This window comes from Cottoperca gobio, unplaced genomic scaffold (genome assembly GCF_900634415.1).
Source record: "Cottoperca gobio unplaced genomic scaffold, fCotGob3.1 fCotGob3_149arrow_ctg1, whole genome shotgun sequence".
NCBI lineage: Eukaryota > Metazoa > Chordata > Actinopteri > Perciformes > Bovichtidae > Cottoperca > Cottoperca gobio.
This window is the reverse complement of record NW_021166809.1, coordinates 226762-246884: the sequence shown is the minus strand read 5'-3', so window position 1 is coordinate 246884 and position 20123 is coordinate 226762. Positions and strand designations below refer to the sequence as shown.

Here is a 20123-nt window from a genome sequence, read left to right as displayed (position 1 = left end):
AGTACAAAGTCTGAGTAATGTCCGTCTCTGCGGACAGAGCCGCTCTTTATGTGGAGAACTCACGGCGAGCGGCGTGAAACCGTAAGACAACAAACATCTGAGGGTGAAGAAGAAGAAGGAGGGTCATTTACAAGAAGACGGCAACAGAAATGAGAGACAAGGACAGATTCAGGGAACGGTAACAGACTGGGTGGTTTATGAGCAAATTACGTGACTGCGGTGTAATCGACGTCATGTCCTGCCTCCTGCACGCTCTAACCCTAACCCTAACCCTAACCCCCACCCCTGAAACCTAACGCAGTATCTCCAGGAAGTGTTCTCACTTCTGACACGGACAGTCTGCTGCTGCTGCTACATGTGTGGAAGGGAAACTCCGGACAACTGTGCGGACCTCATTCTTCGGATATTTCTGGTGTTCATGTGGGAAAACGGCTTAAATGTTCCCTTTTCGACTATTAAACATGTGCAAACACACTGGAGACCCTGGTCTGTCTGAGCATGTGGAACAAGTCTAAAAGTTGAAGCTTGATTCATAAAACAACATAAACACAAAATCAGCATTTCTACGGGTTAACGTGCCACAGCAGCTCAAGCGGCGCAGCTCGTGGGGTTTACGCTGGTGTCCTATGATGTCAGTATGACACCGAGGCACTGGCTTCTGTCAACATTTCCCTTGGCACAAATAATTTTCATGACCCCACTACGGTTATTTATTTACCACATCATGGCACACACATGGTGGGAAAATGTACTCTCACTGGGCTGTGATGTGGGGAAGGACACACAACAGGGCCAAAGAGAAAATGATAGAAACATCCATCATGACTACTGAGTTCCACAACGTCTTCAACTTCCTCGTCCAACTTTTTGACAGCTCACATTTTATGGGTGATCTCATAAAGGCTGCTCTCGGAGAAGACGCCCGCCTCTGAGGCTCTACGACTAATTTGTTTGAGCTCAACACGATATTCTAACCAAAATCCAAGTCAAATACACAGTACCTGTCCTGCCAGATACTTCACACCCCCAAAATGATGCTTTTACGTTTCTCTTTAATCTATTTCTCCCATAATGCTCTGCAGTATTTGTTGGTAACATGATAGGGGAGGAAATCTCTGAGGAACCCAGACAAAGTCCTCTGTGTGCAGCAGGTAAATAATCAATGCTGACGTGTTCCTGTGAAGCAGGAAGACAAACAACATGCAGCTTTCCTGTCTGCCGTGCAGAGAAGAGTGTTACTTACATTAAACCACACATGTATCACGCTCTACATACATGTGTGCCCATGAAATTACTCTCACTGTCGGAGAACAAGATGAGTCTTGTCGCTCAGGGAAAGACTTTCTCCAAAGCCTATTTTTTCCTCTCACACATAAACGGAACAAACAAAAAAGATCCCAGTCTATAGAATGAGGGGACAGATTTACAGCCAGTCAGGGTCAAGGGTCATCCGGCTGGATGCTTTCTTGGAGTGGTCTTTTCTCTCGTTACTCCTTTCTTTCTTTGAGGTGTCCCCTCGGCTCCCACCCCTCCCCCAGCATTCCTCTCTTTTGTTTATTCTATATAAATACAATCAGACTGAGCCGCGGCCCACACTGGAAGACATTCTCTCTTTCTGCTCGTCTGTCCTTCACACATACACATGTACGGAAACACACACAGCTAACAAACACACGGATACAAAGGACGCTGTTGACAAAGTGTGGTAGGACCGCCGTCCTACCCCCACACACTCACACACACACATTTTGACACACTAATCTTGTCAACACCTGACAGGAAGGTCTATATGGTTTGACTGAAGCACTATTTAAACACGGACTGTATTAGGTCATTGGTTTTAGAATTAGGGGCTCTGTGTGCCGTAGTGATGACACGGCTCTACCTGGAATCAACAGGAAGACGCGTCGGGAAGAAACGTGAAGTAAAACACAGAATATGTTGTTTCCTGCCACTCGGGGGCCGTAAAAGATGAAGTTTGGTGTGGTGGTGCAGCAGCGGTGCATCATGGGAGTTTGGTGTAGTGGTGCAGCAGCAGTGCATCATGGGAGTTCTCCTCTCCCTGACTCAAAGGTTAAACATCAGAGTTTCTCCTGCACGCTGTTCGGCTGCCGCTAACATTTGTTCAGCTTGTTTCTGTGAGAACTTAAGATCCAGACGTCCGAGGAAATTGTTGGAAACATTTGATTCAACCACCCAAAACACTACAGGACAGTGAGAAGACAACATGAAGTATAGAGTGAGGAAGAGAGGGAGGAGTGGGCAGAGAGACAGAAAGAGTGAGTGAAGGAGTTTAGAGGCCAAGAAGTGTGTGTGTGTGTGTGTGTGTGTGTGTCTGTGTGTGTGTCTGTGTGTCTGTGTGTGTGTGTCTGTGTGTGTGTGTCTGTGTGTGTGTGTGTGTGTGTGTGTGTGTGTCTGTGTGTCTGTGTCTGTGTGTCTGTGTGTGTGTGTGTGTGTGTGTGTGTGTGTGTGTCTGTGTGTGTGTCTGTGTGTCTGTGTCTGTGTGTCTGTGTGTCTGTGTGTGTGTCTGTGTGTGTGTGTCTGTGTGTCTGTGTCTGTGTGTCTGTGTCTGTGTGTGTCTGTGTCTGTGTGTCTGTGTCTGTGTGTCTGTGTGTGTGTGTCTGTGTCTGTGTGTCTGTGTGTGTGTGTGTGTGTGTGTGTGTGTGTCTGTGTGTGTGTGTGTGTGTGTCTGTGTGTCTGTGTGTGTGTGTGTGTGTGTCTGTGTGTCTGTGTGTGTGTGTCTGTGTGTCTGTGTGTGTGTCTGTGTGTGTGTGTCTGTGTGTCTGTGTGTGTGTCTGTGTGTGTGTCTGTGTGTGTGTGTGTGTGTCTGTGTGTGTGTGTCTGTGTGTCTGTGTGTGTGTGTCTGTGTGTCTGTGTGTGTGTGTCTGTGTGTCTGTGCCAGCTCTCTGCACCAGTCTGTTGGTAAGGAAACGCACAGGAATGTGTAGCTTTCCAGTTTAAGGCAGTTTAATGAACATCCAGAGCTCTATGTTTGTGGCAGAGCAAAGACTGGAACAAGCAGCGCTCCATCATGTAGGAACTCTCTGATATTAAATTATTAAAAGTGCGATATGTTATGATATATGATATATGGTATGATAGTGTGCAGGTGCAGTGAGCAAGTGTAAAGATGTAAGAGCGGAGCATCATGGGAAATGCATTGACATTCCAGACAACCGATCACAGCCTTATGGAATTCATTTTTCCCTGGTGTCGTTATTAATGTCAAAGATGGCGGCCATATTATCGGTCCAGTGTTTACATTCCTCCTGTTGCAAATTCAACAGGAATGCACTACTACTGTCTTTTCTTATGCATCATATGGACTGAGCTACAACTGCATTTCTTTTTGCAACCATGTGTTGCACAACCCCCCCCCCCCCCCCCCCATCATCCTGACCGGTTCCTTTAAAAGTGATGTTGGGAACCGTTCCTCCAACGTCCAGTCTTCCGCCCGCAATCTGGGTGAGATCTCCGACTCTGAGCTTTGTTTTGTTTTCTCCGACTTCGGAAGATTACAAAAGTAAAAACTCTTTTATCTCAAGCGGACCTTAAAGGAGTCATCCGTGCTTTCATCTCGTCACGTCTGGATTATAATATCCTGTATTTTGGGCCATCTCGCGTCTCCAGACCAGATCTCTCCCAGAGTCGATCTACAACTTTCACCAATGACTGTAAAGCCTCACATGGCCGTTCTCCGACCCACATCATAGCTTCACCTCCTCAGGTAGGACCTCCTGAATGTTCCTTACAGAAGGAAACCAGACCTGCAGCTGTGGAACTCTCTACCGGAGGAGCTTTAGTCTGCAAACACAGTACCTTCTGTAAATCACTCCTCCAAACGTACATTTATGGGAAAGCTTTTTTACCGTAGTTTTTATCCCTTTTACTGTTTTTACTACACACTCTGTTTTATCTTCCTACAGAGCCAGATACCTACATGTGATACATATTGACTTATACAAACAACTGATTAAATGAAATTGGCACATTGTTTAGATCATGGTGAAGTGTTCCTAACAGCCGCTACTCTGTTAGTGTGCACCGCCCCTTCTCTTAAATAAACTAAATTAAAGGTAACATAATGTTGGGATAGCAGAGCCGTGAGAGGAAAGGAGAGATAACTGCATGTGGTGACCTTCAGTTTAAAGTAATTACATCCAAAGTCACAAAGATGGAAACGAACACAAAGTATTCTGAAAGAAGTGAAACAAAGTAGATTTGAGAGGGAAATGATCTCTGATGTTGGGAAAGACAACAGAGCTCTGCATCATACGCACAAGGTAAATAAATCAGATGAAGTTTAATGTGATTATAGGAAACGTATCAGAGACTCCATGTCTTCTCTCTCTCGCTGAGGTCACAGGCTGATGCTGGAGCTGTGCAGGGCACTGACCTGTGTGGCTGCGGATGTGGACCCTCAGGGTGCCGTTGCTGGCAAACTTTTGTCCGCAGTACGGGCAGATCTTCTCTTTCTCTCCCGTGTGTGTCTGCAGGAGAAATGACAAAACAGACAGTCTACAGTGAGAGCTGGAACACGTGTCAGATGCTCATCAGAACTCCATCACGCTGTATCTTCAAACCAGTCAAACCATAATCTGAGGTTGTTTTTGATTATAGATTCCACTTTAAATGTTCTCTCAGCATTTTTAAACTGTCAGAGGTCACAATAACTATATTTATATTGTGCCAGAAAGAACATTTCATGCCTCTGGTATAATATAAAGTACGTCCGTTCAATGAACAATGAACCTTTAATTCTTAACAAATATTAAAATATCCTAAATAAAACATATATCATGTTATAAATCGAGGTAACGTAAAAATAAAGAGTAAATCGTATGATAAGATAAGAAACATGTAATCACATAAAGAATAAACTATTAATGTGGTTTGATTATTGTTCCTACAGTCGTCTGCTCGCAGTGTGTGAAGTCCTTCAATACGCGTGACAGGAGTGTGTAGAGGATGCATGAAGTTGTTAAGTTTGACGTATTTAGGGGCTGTTAGCTAGCTAGCTAACTTTCATGCTACGCTGGTTACAGGTACAGGAGGCGGGGGTCTTGTTCATAAAGTAGTTACTAGTTACTAGAAGCTATTAGTTCAGCAGTCACCAGGAAAAGAAGATATTTTTATTAAATGATTTCAGTGTTGGTCCACCAGAGATGCAGCTTCACTGACTCACAGACTGAATGGAGATGCACATGTTGTCATGACAGTGGATCCACTGAGCTGCCCTGAAGGAAGGATCAAAGAACACAGACGATGCACATTTGCCAGAGTCCAAAGCCCGGGGGACTAAAGGCCAGGGTACACGTATGCATTCATCTCCTCCTCCTCCTCCCTCTTCTTCCTCTCCCTTCACCTCCAAGCAGTCCACAGTGTTGAGCTGTGTGCACATGCAAACAGGGAAGAGGAGCATGTGGAAAGCATGTACTACCTTCCCCCCCAAGCCCACCCCCCGCTCCTCTCCTCCACTCTCTGCTTGTTGAAAAGTCCGCTCTAACTGAATTCCTCCTCCCGGCCTGGTATAGATTCCCAAGAATAATCGTGAGTATGAAAACTCAAACTCAGAGCGACAGCTTCAACAGCAGTACAACAATACAGGAACACCTCCTCTCTGGGCCCCCATCCTTTCCTCCATCACCCCACTGTGTTCCTCTGACACCTCGGGTGTTTCCTTACAAAGGCTCTCACACACACACACGCACACACACACACACACACACACACACACACACATGCACAAACAAATCCACATCCACACGAACACATGTGTCTCAGATGGGGCAGTGTTGCATTATTTAGTGTTTGTACAACAGAGAAAACATCATTATTGTTATTAAACCCTCACAGACAGACAGGCAGACAGACAGACAGACAGACAGGCAGGGGGAACGCTCACAACCTAACGTGGGGACGTAACGAGTCATAAGAATCATAAATCATAAGTCATAAGAATCATAAGTCATAAGAATCATAAGACTCACAAGAATCATAAATCATAAGAATCATAAGTCATAAGAATTATCAGTCATACGAATCATAAGTGATAAGAATCATAAGTGATAAGAATCATAAGTCATAAGAATCAAAAGTCAAAAGAATCATAAGAATCATAAATCATAAGAATCATAAGTCATAAGAATTATCAGTCATAAGGTTCATAAGTAATAAGAATCATAAGTCATAAGAATCATAAGTTATAAGAATCATAAGTAATAAGAATCATAAGTCATAAGAATCATAAGTGATAAGAATCATAGGTGATAAGAGTCATAAGTGATAAGAATCATAGGTGATAAGACTCATAAATCATAAGAATCATAAGTGATAAGAATCATAAGTGATAAGAATCATAGGTGATAAGACTCATAAGTGATAAGAATCATAAGTCATAAGAATCATAAGTCATAAGAATCATAGGTGATAAGAGTCATAAGTCATAAGAATCATAAGTCATAAGAATCATAAGTGATAAGAATCATAGGTGATAAGAGTCATAAGTATCATAGGTGATAAGAATCATAAGTCATAAGGATCATAGGTGATAAGAGTCATAAATCATAAGAATCATAAGTGATAAGAATTATCAGTCATAAGATTCATAAGTAATAAGAATCATAAGTCATAAGAATCATAAGTTATAAGAATCATAGGTGATAAGAGTCATAAGTATCATAAGTCATAAGAATCATAAGTGATAAGAATCATAGGTGATAAGAATCATAAATCATAAGAATCATAAGTGATAAGAATCATAAGTGATAAGAATCATAGGTGATAAGAGTCATAAGTCATAAGAATCATAAGTGAGAAGAATCATAAGTGATAAGAATCATAAGTGATAAGAATCATAAGAATCATAAGCATCATAAGTGATAAGAATCATAAGTCATAAGAGTCATAAGCCATAAGAATCATAAGTGATAAGAATCATAAGTGATAAGAATCATAAGTGATAAGAGTCATAAGAATCATAAATCATAAGAATCATAAGTGATAAGAATCATAAGTGATAAGAATCATAGGTGATAAGAGTCATAAGTGATAAGAGTCATAAGCCATAAGAATCATAAGTGATAAGAATCATAAGTCATAAGAATCATAAGCCATAAGAATCATAAGTGATAAGAATCATAAGAATCATAAGCATCATAAGTGATAAGAATCATAGGTGATAAGAATCATAAGTGATAAGAATCATAAGTGATAAGAATCATAAGTGATAAGAATCATAGGTGATAAGAGTCATAAGTCATAAGAATCATAAGTCATAAGAATCATAAGTGACAAGAATCATAGGTGATAAGAGTCATAAGTCATAAGAATCATAGGTGATAAGAATCATAAATCATAGGAATCATAAGTGATAAGAATTATCAGTCATAAGAATCATAAGTAATAAGAATCATAAGTCATAAGAATCATAAGTTATAAGAATCATAGGTGATAAGAGTCATAAGTCATAAGAATCATAAGTCATAAGAATCATAAGTGATAAGAATCATAGGTGATAAGAGTCATAAGTCATAAGAATCATAGGTGATAAGAATCATAAATCATAAGAATCATAAGTGATAAGAATCATAAGTGATAAGAATCATAGGTGATAAGAGTCATAAGTCATAAGAATCATAGGTGATAAGAATCATAAGTGATAAGGATCATAGGTGATAAGAGTCATAAGTCATAAGAATCAGAAATCATAAGAATCATAAGTGATAAGAATCATAGGTGATAAGAGTCATAAGAATCATAAGCCATAAGAATCATAAGTGATAAGAATCATAGGTGATAAGACTCATAAGTGATAAGAATCATAAGTGATAAGAATCATAAGTGATAAGAATCATAGGTGATACGACTCATAAGTGATAAGAATCATAAGTGATAAGAATCATAGGTGATAAGAGTCATAAGTCATAAGAATCATAAGCCATAAGAATCATAAGTGATAAGAATCATAAGTGATAAGAATCATAAGAATCATAAGTCATAAGAATCATAAGTTATAAGAATCATAAGTCATAAGAATCATAAGTGATAAGAATCATAGGTGATAAGAATCATAAGTGATAAGAATCATAAGTGATAAGAATCATAAGTCAAAAGAGCCATAAGTGATACGAATCATAAGTCATAAGAATCATAAGAATCATAAGCATCATAAGTGATAAGCATCATAAGTCATAAGAGTCATAAGCCATAAGAATCATAAGTGATAAGAATCATAAGTGATAAGAATCATAGGTGATAAGAGTCATAAGTCATAAGAATCGTAAGTGATAAGAATCATAGGTGATAAGACTCATAAGTGATAAGAATCATAAATCATAAGAATCATAAGTGATAAGAATCATAAGTGATAAGAATCATAGGTGATAAGAGTCATAAGAATCATAAGCCATAAGAATCATAAGTGATAAGAATCATAAGTGATAAGAATCATAAGTGATAAGAATCATAGGTGATAAGAGTCATAAGAATCATAAGCCATAAGAATCATAAGTGATAAGAATCATAAGTGATAAGAATCATAAGTCATAAGAATCATAGGTGATAAGAATCATAAGTGATAAGAATCATAAGTATCATAAGTGATAAGTATCATAAGTGATAAGAATCATAAGTGATAAGAATCATAAGTCAAAAGAATCATAAGTGATAAGAATCATAAGTGATAAGAATCATAAGTGATAAGAGTCATAAGCCATAAGAATCATAAGTGATAAGAATCATAAGTGATAAGAATCATAAGTGATAAGAATCATAGGTGATAAGAATCATAAGTGATAAGAGTCATAAGCCATAAGAATCATAAGTCAAAAGAGTCATAAGAATCACAAGTCATAAGAATCATAAGAATCATAAGTGATAAGAGTCATAAGCCATAAGAATCATAAGTCAAAAGAGTCATAAGAATCACAAGTCATAAGAATCATAAGAATCATAAGTAATAAGAATCATAAGTTATAAGTGATAAGAATCATAAGTGATAAGAATCATAAGTCATAAGAATCATAAGTCATAAGATTCACAAGTGATAAGAATCATAAGTGATAAGAATCATAAGAATCATAAGGATCATAAGTGATAAGAATCATAAGTCATAAGAGGCATAAGCCATAAGAATCATAAGTGATAAGAATCATAGGTGATAAGAGTCATAAGTCATAAGAATCATAAGTGATAAGAATTATAAGTGATAAGAATCATAGGTGATAAGACTCATAAGTGATAAGAATCATAAGTGATAAGAGTCATAAGCCATAAGAATCATAAGTGATAAGAATCATAAGTGATAAGAATCATAAGTCATAAGAATCATAAGTGATAAGAATCATAAGTGATAAGAATCATAGGTGATAAGAATCATAAGTCAAAAGAGCCATAAGTGATACGAATCATAAGTCATAAGAATCATAAGAATCATAAGCATCATAAGTGATAAGCATCATAAGTCATAAGAGTCATAAGCCATAAGAATCATAAGTGATAAGAATCATAAGTGATAAGAATCATAGGTGATAAGAGTCATAAGTCATAAGAATCGTAAGTGATAAGAATCATAGGTGATAAGACTCATAAGTGATAAGAATCATAAATCATAAGAATCATAAGTGATAAGAATCATAAGTGATAAGAATCATAGGTGATAAGAGTCATAAGAATCATAAGCCATAAGAATCATAAGTGATAAGAATCATAAGTGATAAGAATCATAAGTGATAAGAATCATAGGTGATAAGAGTCATAAGAATCATAAGCCATAAGAATCATAAGTGATAAGAATCATAAGTGATAAGAATCATAAGTCATAAGAATCATAGGTGATAAGAATCATAAGTGATAAGAATCATAAGTATCATAAGTGATAAGTATCATAAGTGATAAGAATCATAAGTGATAAGAATCATAAGTCAAAAGAATCATAAGTGATAAGAGTCATAAGCCATAAGAATCATAAGTGATAAGAATCATAAGTGATAAGAATCATAAGTGATAAGAATCATAGGTGATAAGAATCATAAGTGATAAGAGTCATAAGCCATAAGAATCATAAGTCAAAAGAGTCATAAGAATCACAAGTCATAAGAATCATAAGAATCATAAGTAATAAGAATCATAAGTCATAAGTGATAAGAATCATAAGTGATAAGAATCATAAGTGATAAGAATCATAAGTCATAAGATTCACAAGTGATAAGAATCATAAGTGATAAGAATCATAAGTCAAAAGAGTCATAAGTGATAAGAATCATAAGTGATAAGAATCATAAGAATCATAAGGATCATAAGTGATAAGAATCATAAGTCATAAGAATCATAAGTCAAAAGAGTCATAAGTGATAAGAATCATAAGTGATAAGAATCATAAGAATCATAAGGATCATAAGTGATAAGAATCATAGGTGATAAGAGTCATAAGTCATAAGAATCATAGGTGATAAGAGTCATAAGTGATAAGAATCATAAGTCATAAGAATCATAAGTGATAAGAATCATAGGTGATAAGAGTCATAAGAATCATAAGCCATAAGAATCATAAGTGATAAGAATCATAAGTGATAAGAGTCATAAGCCATAAGAATCATAAGTCAAAAGAGTCATAAGAATCACAAGTCATAAGAATCATAAGAATCATAAGTAATAAGAATCATAAGTCATAAGTGATAAGAATCATAAGTGATAAGAATCATAAGTGATAAGAATCATAAGTCATAAGATTCACAAGTGATAAGAATCATAAGTGATAAGAATCATAAGTCAAAAGAGTCATAAGTGATAAGAATCATAAGTGATAAGAATCATAAGAATCATAAGGATCATAAGTGATAAGAATCATAAGTCATAAGAGTCATAAGCCATAAGAATCATAAGTGATAAGAATCATAGGTGATAAGAGTCATAAGTCATAAGAATCATAAGTGATAAGAATTATAAGTCAAAAGAGCCATAAGTGATACGAATCATAAGTCATAAGAATCATAAGTGATAAGAATCATAAGTGATAAGAATCATAGGTGATAAGAATCATAAGTCATAAGAATCATAAGTCATAAGAATCATAAGTCATAAGAATCATAAGTCAAAAGAGTCATAAGAATCATAAGTCATAAGAATCATAAGTAATAAGAATCATAAGTCATAAGAATCATAAGTCATAAGAATCATAAGTCATAAGAATCATAAGTCATAAGATTCATAAGTGATAAGAATCATAAGTCATAAGAATCATAAGTCAAAAGAGTCATAAGTGATAAGAATCATAAGTGATAAGAATCATAAGAATCATAAGGATCATAAGTGATAAGAATCATAAGTCATAAGAGTCATAAGCCATAAGAATCATAAGTGATAAGAATCATAAGTGATAAGAATCATAGGTGATAAGAGTCATAAGTCATAAGAATCATAAGTGATAAGAATCATAAGTGATAAGAATCATAAGTCATAAGAATCATAAGTATCATAGGTGATAAGAGTCATAAGTCATAAGAATCATAGGTGATAAGAGTCATAAGTGATAAGAATCATAAGTCATAAGAATCATAAGTCATACGAATCATAAGTCAAAAGAGTCATAAGTCATAAGAATCATAAGCATCATAAGTGATAAGAATCATAAGTCATAAGAATCATAAGTGATAAGAATCATAAGTGATAAGAATCATAAGTCATAAGATTCATAAGTCATAAGAATCATAAGTCATAAGAATCATAAGTCATAAGAATCATAAGTCATAAGAATCATAAGTGATAAGAATCATAAGCCATAAGAATCATAAGTGATAAGAATCATAAGTCAAAAGAGTCATAAGTGCTACTCAACTACTCAAAAGCCAAACGAGTCGTTTTCATTCATGGTGACTTCTTGCAGAGACGTGAGGCCATCATGTACAAAACATACAATACATGCACATACATGCACATACATGCTGACACACACGCCCTCTCATGTAACACACACCCGGCTCGCTGAGGAGGAAGCATCGACTGAAACACAAGAAGAACTCGGAGCGCCTGCTGCTCGTTCACACAGAGCTGCAGATTAGAAGATCCACAAAGAAATAATCAGCAAACGTAAAGTTTCCTGCAGAAATGTCTTTCAATGTTTTCAGCCTCTGGAGATCTGCTGCTTGTCTCTGTTTTATATTAAAGTAACAAGACAAACTTTGGACTTTGGGAACCTGGAACTTTCTTCACTATTTTCTCACATTTAAATCATATTCACAAGCAGCTGCTGCACATGTGACTAGTTCAGGAAAACAAAGAAGACACGAGTTACATCCGCTTCTGTCCTTCAGTAGGAAACTATTATTATTATTATTATTATTATTATTATTATTATTATTATTATTATTATTATTATTATTATTATATTTAATCTGTTTCAGTCTGTTTATTAAAACTGCCAAATATTAGCCGGTGACAGATTCTGAAATGTGACGAGTTGCTGCTTCTCTGTCAGATCAGCGTATATTTAATATATTCATGTCATGAACTGTTGGATAAATGTCAGAGTATAAGAAGAACATCTTAACTCTGTTAGAATAATAATAAATAAATACATTTGAATGACGCTCAGCTCGTGCTGTGGTCCTCACAAGGATCAGATGTAAAGACTTACTCCGTGTAACTTCTGATGTCCATCAGATGTGTAAACTCAGTCTTAGATTTGATCCTAACAGAAGAAGGCTGTGAGAACTATTTGTGATGATTTCAGGGCCAAAGTTTGCTCCGACAACGCAGAGCATTGAGGTGCACATTAAAGAAGAGTGCGGAGCGGGTTACTCATGTGAACACGGCCGGCGAGGTGTCCTCTCCTCGGTAACCTGGCTTTGATCGAGGCCAGATCTCCCGGCAGCGAGCGGCTCAACGTGCCTTTCTTCAGCCCTACTGTTCTGAGACAACCTCTGAGACATTTCCTTTTGCCTTGTGCCAAGAAGCTGTTTGGTTTCAATCTTGATCCATAACCACACCGGACGTTGTCAGATTTAAGGCTCATAATCTGCAGCCAGATCTGTTTCGGGGCTTTGAAACCCAGCGGAGCAAATGGACTAACTGCCATTTCTAATCAACGTAGGAATTGATTTCCAAGCCTTCATGGGCAGCCCTGGTAGAGATGGATGTTTGACAGTCCAACATATTACAACCGCTGGCTGCATCACTTTCATGAGGAGAGAGGCTGGATGTGAAGCACTGGAAACATCTCTTGTAGAGTACTGGGCTCGTCCAGCAGGTGCTTCAGAACCGTCTGGATGTGCTCTGATATGGAACATCAGCGGTGAAAGTAAAAGAGGCCTCACGGTGGATGAAGAGGACGGAGCAGACGGTCAGTGTTGGTTCTGAAGTCAGACAGAGCCCGGTTCTGTGGTACTAGTCCCGCCCCTCCTCCTCTTTGATTGACAGTGACGAGCGCAGCGTTTTACCCAAAGTTAAATATTTTTCAGATCTCTGCGACCAGAGACTCGAAACGTGCAGCGTTCAGCTCAGCACCGGCGCCCGGCGCCTCGTCACACCATTAACAACTTTGGTAGGAAAGCAAAAAGATTGAAGTTTGAAAAGCAGAAGAAAAGAATATTCTGAGCGACTATCTGTAGTTAGATGCAAGATAATTGAATCCAACAACTTTTCCAACTGTTATGTTTGAACTGTGCGTCTGAAGACGAGCAGCTGGAGCTCAATGTGGGGACAAAGTGACGCAGAGCTGCAATCACTGTGTGTGATTGCAGCTCTGAAAGCTTTTCATTCACCTTCTTGTGGCTCTTGAGGACTGAAGGAGTGACAAAGGCCTTCTCACACAGGTCGCACTTATACTTCTTATGGCCGTCGTGCACCACCTGGATGTGGACGTTGAGCGTGTCCTTCCTCTTGAAGGTGGCGTCGCACTGGTCACACTTGAATGTCCTCTCACCTGCAGGACAGAGGGACATTTGCAGTTTTCTATTGTTGCTCCCCTAAACACACAGTCATCACGCACAGCAAGAGGGCACCCAATTTCACTGGACGATTGTGCGGACGGAGAAACACAAAGAGGGCTGTTTCCCTGCAGCGGGCGACCCTGAACAAAGCTCCTTACAAAAGTCTGGTTCTGTTTGCTTTCTAGTAGAAGTGATTCTTTATTGTGCATCTGTAGCTGAACACATCCCCGGGGAAACCGTAAAACAAACTGCTCTGCCATATGTTTCATTCTGACCGTCAAATGGTTCCAAAAAGAAAAACCTGCCTTATTGTATGAATCACTGACAAGCAGTAAAGCTGCAGGCAGACGCACAACGTCAGCTGTTCTGATGTTTCCCTTCACGCCTCAGCTCTCCGTCTGCACACAACAGACTCTATTGTTGAGCAGTAGTTGTTTCCATTATATGGAGATCGTTCAATCTCCACAGAGCAGTGTGTGTGTGTGTGTGTGTGTGTGTGTGTGTGTGTGTGCGTGCGTGTGTGTGTGTGTGAGAGTTTGGCGGGAGCTTGTGCTCATTCTCCTGTTACCAAGGCCGTTGATGGTCAGCTGAATGAAGTGTGAGCTTTGTGTCTGTAATCAGATGGAAACACTCACTGGATGATTATTAATGTCAGCGACACCTTCACATAAAGATTCATTAGAACTTCCAGCAGGACGTCAGTCTGCTATGAAACTATGAATGATAGTCATTCATAGTTCCACTCTGGGTCTCCAGCTTTTACAACTACAAGTTAGAGTTACAAACATTAATTGACAACGATCAATTTAAACACCAACTATTTTAATAATCGATCGGAAAAAACGTCAAATTTCTCTGATTCTGCTTCTTAAATGTGAAGATTCTGTTTCTTTACTCTTTTTAATCTTTGAGTTGTGGACAAAACAAGACTTTTGAGAACGTCAAACATCTAATTAATAACCTGAGCAATGAATCAGCAGATGAGTTGTGCGTTAATGTTCCTGCAGGTCTGTTCACACGTCGTGCGAGTCCTGTGCAGATTGTCTTTCTCAACCGGGGAAGTAGAAATATTGTGACTTCAGAATATTTAGAATAATGTTGGACGCCATTCATTCTCATTTTAAAAACTAAATGAATCTGAGGGAGTAAATATGTTACTGAAATAAAATAACTAAAGAAAACGTAGTCCTAACTCAACCTTTCTTCCTCCATCACACACCTGAAGGTGGCATTCATACGTTTCTGTCTCTTCTCCTGATGTTTTACACAAAGGGAGCCGAACAAGTGATGAAGACATGTGTGAGCATGAATGATGCTAATAATCAAACCTCCCCATCGTGCTCCTAATGAACAGGCGGCTTTAATACTTTGGATCCTAGTGAAAGAGTTAGTGAGTCTCAGAACTCATAGAACCAAACCTCCCAGACATTTAGGATGAGAAATTAAAAGTTCTTGTGAGGCTCATTGAGTTCATTCTGCGACATCTGTGCTTCATTTTCTCTTGAGACCATCGCTGCAGAGCGAACATGGTGCGCGAACATTAACTTCATGTCTCTCACCTGCAGTGAAATCCCACACTGGATCCTCCCGCCCCACATTCTGCGCAGTACTTGATACATAATACGAGCGCTGCTATTATACGGCCGGCCTCCTGAGACGGCGGCAGGAAATGCCTCGAGCTTTACAATCTCTTTGTTATCTGGATGGACTGGAGGACCACAATGCATCCTGCCAAAACTCCACTGCAGCTCCACAGGAAGTCTGCAGGGACACAACCTGAACGCTCTCTGAAGCGTCCTGAAGGTTTGAAGTCATGACGTCTTGTTTTGTCCAAAACCCAAAGATATTCACTTAAATGTGATAGAAAACATTTTGCATGAAGAATGACTTTAAGGATTAATCGATTCTCTCAATAGTTGAGATCATTTTCCTCGATGAGTCCACTGTTACAACTTTCCTTCTAAAGGTTCAGATCCAACTCGCCCGAACACAATATCTCCCAGCCTCCTCTCGTGACGGCAGAGGCTCCGACCTCCGCGGCGTATATTATTACGACCAAACCACCACTTCTGCTACGTCTGCTTTTGGTTCCGTCTCTGACTTTAAGTCGTAGAGCTCCGCCCACAGATGACCCCGATACGTTTTCTGATTCTCGGGGACTTCAGGAGAGTTTCTGCGCTGATGGGCTTTTGCTAATTTTTCACTTAAGTTAAACACTTCAACTCGCCACGCTCAGCGTGAGTTGGCGTCTTTGCTTATTTACTTACAAATAGAATTTGTATTCTATTGTTTCTGTATGTTGTATGACAAAAGCGTCAGCTAAATGAACTGTAATGGAATGCTATGTAATGTGATGTAATGTGATGTAATGTAGTGTAGTGTAGTGTAATGTGATGTAATGTAGTGTAGTGTAGTGTAATGTGATGTAATGTAGTGTAGTGTAGTGTAATGTAATGTAATGTAGTGTGATGTAATGTAATGTAATGTGATGTAATGTGATGTAATGTAGTGTAGTGTAATGTAATGTAATGTAATGTAATGTAGTGTGATGTAATGTGATGTAATGTAATGTAGTGTAATGTAGTGTGATGTAATGTAATGTAATGTAATGTGATGTAATGGAATGGAATGGAATGTAGTGTAATGTGATGTAATGGAATGTAATGCAGTGTAATGTAGTGTAATGTGATGTAATGGAATGGAATGGAATGTAATGTAGTGTAATGTGATGTAATGGAATGGAATGTAATGTAGTGTAATGTGATGTAATGGAATGGAATGTAGTGTAATGTGATGTAATGGAATGGAATGGAATGTAATGTAGTGTAATGTGATGTAATGGAATGGAATGTAATGCAGTGTAATGTGATGTAATGGAATGGAATGTAATGCAGTGTAATGTAGTGTAATGTGATGTAATGGAATGGAATGGAATGTAATGTAGTGTAATGTGATGTAATGGAATGGAATGTAATGTAGTGTAATGTGATGTAATGGAATGGAATGTAGTGTAATGTGATGTAATGGAATGTAATGTAGTGTAATGTGATGGAATGGAATGGAATGGAATGTAGTGTAATGTAATGTAATGTAATGTGATGTGATGTAAGGAATGTAATGTAATGTAATGTAGTGTGATGTAATGTGATGTGATGTAATGGAATGTAGTGTAATGTGATGTAATGTAATGTGATGTAATGTAATGTGATGTGATGTAATGTGATGTAATGGAATGGAATGTAGTGTAATGTAATGTAGTGTGATGTAATGTGATGTGATGTAATGGAATGGAATGTAGTGTAATGTGATGTAATGTAATGTGATGTAATGTAGTGTAGTGTAATGTGATGGAATGGAATGTAGTGTAATGTAATGTGATGTAATGTGATGTAATGTAATGTGATGTAATGTAATAATGTGATGTAATGTAGTGTAATGTGATGTAATGTAGTGTAATGTGATGTAATGTGATGTGATGGAATGTAATGTAGTGTAATGTAATGTAGTGTGATGTAATGTGATGTGATGTAATGGAATGTAATGTAGTGTAATGTAGTGTGATGTAATGGAATGGAATGTAGTGTAATGTGATGTAATGGAATGTAATGTAGTGTAATGTAGTGTGATGTAATGGAATGGAATGTAGTGTAATGTGATGGAATGGAATGTGATGGAATGGAATGGAATGTGATGTAATGTGATGTAATGTGATGTGATGTAGTGTAATGTAATGTGATGTAATGTGATGTAATGTAATGTGATGTGATGTAATGGAATGTAATGTAGTGTAATGTAGTGTGATGTAATGTGATGTAATGTAATAATGTGATGTGATGTAATGTGATGTGATGTAATGTAATAATGGGATGTGATGTAATGTGATGTGATGTAATGTGATGTGATGTAATGTAATAATGTGATGTAATGTGATGTGATGTGATGTAATGTAATAATGTGATGTGATGTAATGTAATAATGTGATGTAATGTGATGTGATGTGATGTAATGTAATAATGTGATGTGATGTAATGTGATGTAATGTAATGATGTGATGTAATGTAATGTGATGTAATGTAATAATGTGATGTGATGTAATGTGATGTGATGTAATGTAATAATGTGATGTGATGTAATGTAATAATGTAATGTGATGTAATGTAATAATGTAATGTGATGTAATGTGATGTGATGTAATGTAATAATGTGATGTAATGTAATGTGATGTAATGTAATAATGTGATGTGATGTAATGTGATGTGATGTAATGTGATGTGATGTAATGTGATGCATTGTCTTTGTCTGTAATGTAGAGCTGAAGGATCTGAAACAGGATAATATTCAATATATATTGATATATAGATTGATATATATATTATATCAGCGAGCTGACCGATATAAAACACACCATCATCTGCAAACAATGTGAGTAAAACAGTGAAGCTTTACAAAGCAGAAGAGCAGGAGCTCTGTAACATCAAACATCTTCTCTCTACAGGAGGGAACCAAGAACATCTGATCACAGGACTCACTACGTTATGGTATTGACGTATAAAACAACTGGATTTGTTTTGGTATTTCTAACTTGAAATGTAAAATATGAAAGAACGTCTGGGTCGTGCTGACAGGGTAACGCATAGCACATGTTTACACATGCACATCACAGACACACAACATACTTACTGTTGTGGATGAGTAAGTGGCGCTGCAGAGAGAAGGGGGTGCGGAACAAAGCTTTGCACTCGTCACACTGGAAGGGTCGTTCCTCAGAGTGGGTCTGCAGAGAGAGAGCAGCGTGTTTACAGATGTGATCCTGCAGGAGGCTGCGTGGAACATTTACTTTGTTGACTTGAAGAGGACAAGCAGCTCGAGGGGCTTTAAGTTCAAAGTGCTTCTGCTTCTGTCTGTCCCCCCCCCCCCCCATGCCCGACCTATCTATCTGAGTGACATCTCAATCCCAAAAGTAAACACAGGGAAGCTTAGGGGTGGAGCGGGGCAGAGACCCCACAGATAACAGCCACCAATGAGACCCTGACAGATCACATGTCATTAATATCTCCTCTCAGAAACTTAGAACAGTTTAAAGAAAGCCTGATTACAATAACAACTACATGCACAATGTGTAATCTACGTTTCCCTGAGAACTTAAGATCCAGAGTTTTTTGTTGATGAAAGGAAACATCAGAATGTACTTATTAAAGGAGTCTGAAAGAAGCGTTCTGAGGCCTTCTTCAAAATGACACGTGTCTCTGTCTCACTACATTCACACATTTTAATGCTGCATGTTTTATACACCTTTACCTCCCTGTGGAAGCCGCTGCTCACCTTCTTGTGGTTCTTGTAGACGTTGCGGTGGGCGAACTCTTTCCCACACAGTTTACATTTGTACGGTTTGTCCTCGCTGTGGATGATCTTGTGAGCAGTCACCTGGTCCAGGCGCTTGAAGGAACGACTGCAGATCTCACAGGTGTACGGTCGCTTCTCTACCAGGACAGATGCATTGTGGTAAACGCAGGCGTGTAAAGTGAAGATGTATTTAATGCACACTGTTCTTACCGGAGTGTGTGATCATGTGACGTTTCAGCTGATTGGTGGAAATGAACTTCTTGTCACAGGCGTGGCAGTCGAGTATTTCATGAACCTGCAGGAGAAGAGTTACAGAAACAGCTTCTAACTTCGGGTCTTGCTGATCATTTCTTTTGAAACTTGGCAGAGAGCCTGTAAAAGTTGAAGGATCAGGCTCTAAATCTTGTCCGTTTTCATTAGACTGATGTCTGCTGACAGAAAAGCAATTAAAGTGATGAAAAGTTCCAATCCCTTTTTTGCTTCAGAGCAGAGCTCCAGTAATTGCACATTGAATAATTCCCCGTCTTACAGCTACAATAGCGTATGCTAATGTGCAGCGGTCCTGCGCTGCTGCAGAAGCTTCTTCTGCTAAATGATGTTAAATTATGGCAGATTTAAGCTGCTTTATGGGAAGTGTGATTGGTGCTCTGCAAGAACGTCCCAAAGCCTCTGATGGAAACTGCACGGACACAATTTGGGACATATTTATTATGACAACACTTTGTGAGGACTCAATTATTCTGAACAACTCCATTACATGTGTCCAAATCTAAATGTGCCGCTGACCTACATGTAGAGAAACACAATGAGCCTTCAGCTCTGAGCTTTACGACAGTTCAGACAGCAGAACAT

The 20123-nt window shown here is 38.2% G+C and overlaps 1 protein-coding gene across 3 annotated transcripts in view; it reads right to left on the bottom strand.

Moving 5' to 3' along the window:
• Positions 1 to 20123, bottom strand: part of prdm5 (PR domain containing 5) — a 57829-nt gene that overhangs the window by 20954 nt on the left and 16752 nt on the right. For all 3 annotated transcript variants that reach the window (XM_029426266.1, XM_029426267.1, XM_029426268.1), the window contains exons 9-13: positions 19482 to 19566; positions 19251 to 19408; positions 18609 to 18702; positions 13761 to 13921; positions 4397 to 4490 (exon numbers count right to left, since the gene is read on the bottom strand). In XM_029426266.1, the coding sequence (XP_029282126.1) occupies positions 4397 to 4490; positions 13761 to 13921; positions 18609 to 18702; positions 19251 to 19408; positions 19482 to 19566 (592 nt within the window). The remainder of the gene's footprint in view (positions 1 to 4396; positions 4491 to 13760; positions 13922 to 18608; positions 18703 to 19250; positions 19409 to 19481; positions 19567 to 20123) is intronic.